At 54.8% G+C, this 4,350-nt stretch overlaps 1 protein-coding gene across 1 annotated transcript; it reads right to left on the bottom strand.

Moving 5' to 3' along the window:
• Positions 1-1,169: 1,169 nt before the first annotated feature.
• Positions 1,170-3,470, bottom strand: PAQR9 (progestin and adipoQ receptor family member 9). Its single transcript, XM_070384479.1, has one exon. It carries the CDS (start codon positions 3,176-3,178, stop codon positions 2,045-2,047), a length of 1,134 nt encoding a protein of 377 aa, XP_070240580.1. The 5' UTR covers positions 3,179-3,470; the 3' UTR covers positions 1,170-2,044.
• Between the last annotated feature and the right edge of the window lie 880 nt (positions 3,471-4,350).

Here is a 4,350-nt window from a genome sequence, read left to right as displayed (position 1 = left end):
CTGATTTCCACAACTGTCCTTGAACACACATTCCGAATGAAGTTACAGCTGAGTATTAACATCCGTGGCAGGCACACAACTCTCAGTCTCTGTAACGTAACCTAACAGGAATCTCCTTGCACTTTGCCAAAGATGAGACGCTGACACCTATCAGCAGACTTGCAAAGTGTATTCATGGTCCCATTAAGAGGTCCTAAGTCAAATACAGACATACATAAAGTTTATGTCTGTGCAGTTAACACATAAGGATATTAGTTCCTCCAGGGAGCTATGCCAAACCTCTCTGATTACAAATACAGCAGCGATTAAAAGCATAAACAAAAACAGCAGTCTTGGCAGGAGCACCAGCCTACCAGTGCTGAGGTAAGTGTTCATCTACCTTCTGTGCTTGATCTAAATTATACTGTGAAGTCAAGACTTCCCCATTCAATGACTTATTTGGCTCTTCACCAAAAGGAATTGTCAGGAAGTGTGATAAGCATTTAAATCACCTCACTAGTTTGTGTTAATCTAGAGTTGCCATCTCAGGACCAGGATAGCATTTATGAGAACTATCTTAAGTAACACTGGCCAATGTGGTTGTCAGACAGGATCTCAGGAATGTGTTTCCCAAATTTTTCAATGACTTAGGGTGACTGCCGTTCATTTCCATAGTCTGGACCCAAATGAGACTTCAGTGCTTAACTAGGGAAAGGTCATCTTATTTAGCTTAAACTACAGCTCAAGTAACATACTCCTGACTTTTCATAACACAACTGCCACATTTATTCCTGAATACTATGATTTTAATTTTAAGCAAGGATAGATGGGCACAGTCACATTCTCCAGTGACTACATTAGGAACCACAGCTACAATAGTGGATTGGTTCCTTCTCCTTGTAGAGAAGGCAAATGTTCTGCATGTCCTGGTAAGCAACTTTCGGTCCTACCAAAAACAACCAGCACCATCTTCCTACCCTCCTGAGTGGAATGTTAAACCTTGATTTGCAATCAAGTAAGAAAAGCTTACTCCTACTGCTCTCCCCATGTAAGAAACCATTGATATTTTTGAGGACCAGTCATTTGGGCATTGCTTCAAAAGGCACATTTATTCCAGTGGCAATTTAAATCAGTAGAGAAGGAGAGAATAAGATTAAAAACAAAGCAAAAAAAAAAAAAAAAAAAAAAAATTCAGATGGGTTTTATGGAATACATTAAAGTAAACAGGAATCTGGGATCTATACAAACCATTTAGCTCCTTCTCAATAGTTTAACCAGAGTCCCTACAGTAGAATAATTCACAGTTGTATCATGACACACATAGGCCTCCAAAAAATACTGTGTAAAAAAAGTAGCTGAGAACTCTCAAGCAGCTTGCCCTGATGTCCAGTTCAAGTGTATGCAATGCAGAAGGGCTGCAAAATTCAAAACTACATGACAAAGAAAATTCAGTGCAGATCACAGGCTTTGATAAATTATGAAAAACCATTGTATATATTACTATTTAAATAACATCTGAGAAAACATTTTGAAATAATTAACATGTGTTCACAGTCCATGCATTTTCTAGCAGGTTAAACCCTGGGTTTGTGTCTCCTTGCTGATTTTCTACAAAGGTCTATTCCTCGACAAATCCAAGCATTCCTCAGAACCAAATGGAAGTACCCAGGGATTTCGTCTACTTACCCTCTTTACTCCATGCCTGACCTCACAAGTGTCACTTGCTATTACCTCTGGCGGAGAAGACGACTGGAAAATCGAACCGTTTGGGGTTTTAGTGGGGGTTTTATTCGCTGCCTTAGAAGAATCCCTGATGCCACAGACACCATCTGAATTTTCTCCAAGGACAAGAACCAGCTGCCCTATCCCTCCCATTTGCCCCACCTCCCTCTTCCAAAGCCCCAGGTGCTCTGAGACCCTCCTGCCTTGCTGGACTTTTCCCCTGTGGTTTCGCAGCACCCTCCTCAAGCAAAAAAGGAAACACGACAAAACTTCAAAACAAACCAACAACAGAAACTCCCAACAAACTGGTGGGCGAGCCGGCAGCCTCCCCCAAGGAGGAGGCTCACTTTTTACTGCAGAATTCGGCGTTGCTGAGGAACTTCTTGATGACCAGCCCCAGGCAGACGACCAGCAGCAGCATGTAGCCCACGGTGCCCAGGAAGGTGGGCGCGTCCGGTGGCTCCTTGAGGAACTGGCGCAGGCCCTCCTCAACGTAGTACACCTGATCGTAGATGCTGAGGAAAGTGAAAATGTGGAAGAGCTGGTGGCTGTGGCCGATGATGTCGAAGAGGCCCGGCTGGATGCGCTCGGGGATCTTGCTCACGTTGAAGAAGGCAGCCACCACCAGCCAGAAGTAGCGGCGGTAGAAGTGCACGAAGAGCGTGGGGTTCTCCCCGCGCAGGTCAAAGAGCCAGCTCTCCAGCATGATGGGGCAGGCCATGCTCAGCGGCATGATGAAGACGAAGGTGCGCAGCGCGAACGGGTAAGAGCACCAGTCGGTGCGGCTCTTGCAGCAGGCCACGGTGCAGGCCACCGCCAGCACAAAGGCCACGGGCAGCACGAGCGCGCGGTAGGCGGCGATGAGGCCCGTGCAGTCCACGTGCCAGCCCAGGCGCTGCTGCACGTACGGGGTCATCACCCGGGCGTCCAACAAGCTCAGGCCTGGCAACAGGTAGTAGTAGTAGGCCACGGTGCTCCCGAAGCCGTAGTAGCTGATGGACGCGTAGTCCAGGTAGAAGAAGGCGGCGCGCAGGCGCAGCGAGAGGCAGCTGAACACGTGCGCCGTGCAGCTCATGGCGAAGGTCAGCAGCACGCCCGACGCGTAGCACCACAGCGGCAGCAGCCACGGATGGTGGAAGGGCACGTCGCGGCCGCTCAGGAAGAAGAGGCGGCAGAACTTGCTCAGGAACAGCAGCAGCGGGATGAAGTGCGTCCAGAAGTTGAGCGTCTCATTGGTGGGCTTCAGCACCGAGGCCAGGCACTCCTGCGCCGTGCACGGCAGCCGCCGGTAGCCCGACAGGATGAAGCACTCCACGAAGTCGTCGGGCACCTCGTCCCAGCGCAGCAGCGGCTTGGCGGATGCCGGGGAGTCCCCGGAGGCCAAGGCGTGGGGACGCGAGGCGGCCTCCGAAGCCGCCGCGGTCGTGCCAGGCGGGCCCTTTGTGCCCGCGCTCCGGAGCTGCAGGCGCCGCGGCATGGTGCCCAGGGCTTGGCTAGGACGCGCACCGGCGACCTCTGGCGCCGGCTCCGGCGCGCACGCCAGTCCCCGCCGGCCGCCGTCGGAGCCTTTGTGCGCGCGCCGGGGGCGTCGCTGCAGGTTCAGGAGAAGACCAGAGCCTCTGAACAACCGTTCCTAAAAAATAAAGAAATAAATACAAATAATCACCGATCTCAAGCCGCGTACCAACTGGCAGGAGCCCGCGGGGCACGGCGGCCCCTTCGCCAGGCTCCCCGCTACCGGCTCGCGGCCGCCCGCGCTGCGGCAGCCGCGGCGGCGCGACTGACTGCGGCGGCAGCGGCGCTGCTGCGGTGACTGGGCATCGCGCGGTGCGGGCGCAGACGCCGCCGCCCCCGGCTCGGGAGGCGGGGATGGGGGGAGCGGAGGCGCTGGAGGGAGGGAGGGACGGGAGCACCGAGGGAGGGCGGGGGCCTCCCCGGCTAGTGTTTCGCGGCCGCCTCGGGGGATAGAGTTGTCCCCGGTCTCGAGTTCCGTACCATCCCTACCCTGCTCCTCGGGTCGCCGAAGCCCGAGCTGGCCCGTTAATGATTGATGCTGGGGCCAAAGGCTGCGCCAGCGACTCGGCGGCCCGCTCCGAGGGCGAGGGTCGGCTTCGGGATTCGAAACCCGACAGCCACGCGGGCGTTCGAGAGGACACTGGGGAGCCGCGTTCGCGGGGGGCGGGGAGCTGCGGCCGCAGAAGGCGGGGAAGAGGGTGAGGGGAGAGCGGCGCGCGAGTCCGAGCCGGGGCAGGGCGCAGGGATGCGCCGACCGTAATATCGGGAGCGGGCGGGGGGCGCTCCGGCAATCTGGGGACTTTGAGGCCGCGTCTGGATCAGGCCGTGTCGTTGTCAGATACCTGGGACTGCTCCTCTCTTTGCGTGTGTGTGTGTGCGTGCGTGCGCGCGCGCGCGCGGTTCTCACTCAGCACCATGTCAAGCGTTAGTTTATCTCCTTTCGTCTAGCGGACTTATTCAGGTGCGTCACCAATCTCCTTTCGTCCTTGTCCGATTCAAACGAACGGCCCTCTAAACTGGCCTGTGGTCGTGATCACCAGCCCTCGGGGGTCGCAGCCCACCCGTGCTCCTGTGTCTTTAACTAGGAATCTTGTTTGGAGCCCAGAGTCCTACAACTCAGGGCGGGATGCTCAA

The sequence above is a fragment of the Bos mutus genome, chromosome 1 (assembly GCF_027580195.1).
Source record: "Bos mutus isolate GX-2022 chromosome 1, NWIPB_WYAK_1.1, whole genome shotgun sequence".
NCBI lineage: Eukaryota > Metazoa > Chordata > Mammalia > Artiodactyla > Bovidae > Bos > Bos mutus.
This window is presented reverse-complemented; position numbering and strand designations above follow the sequence as displayed.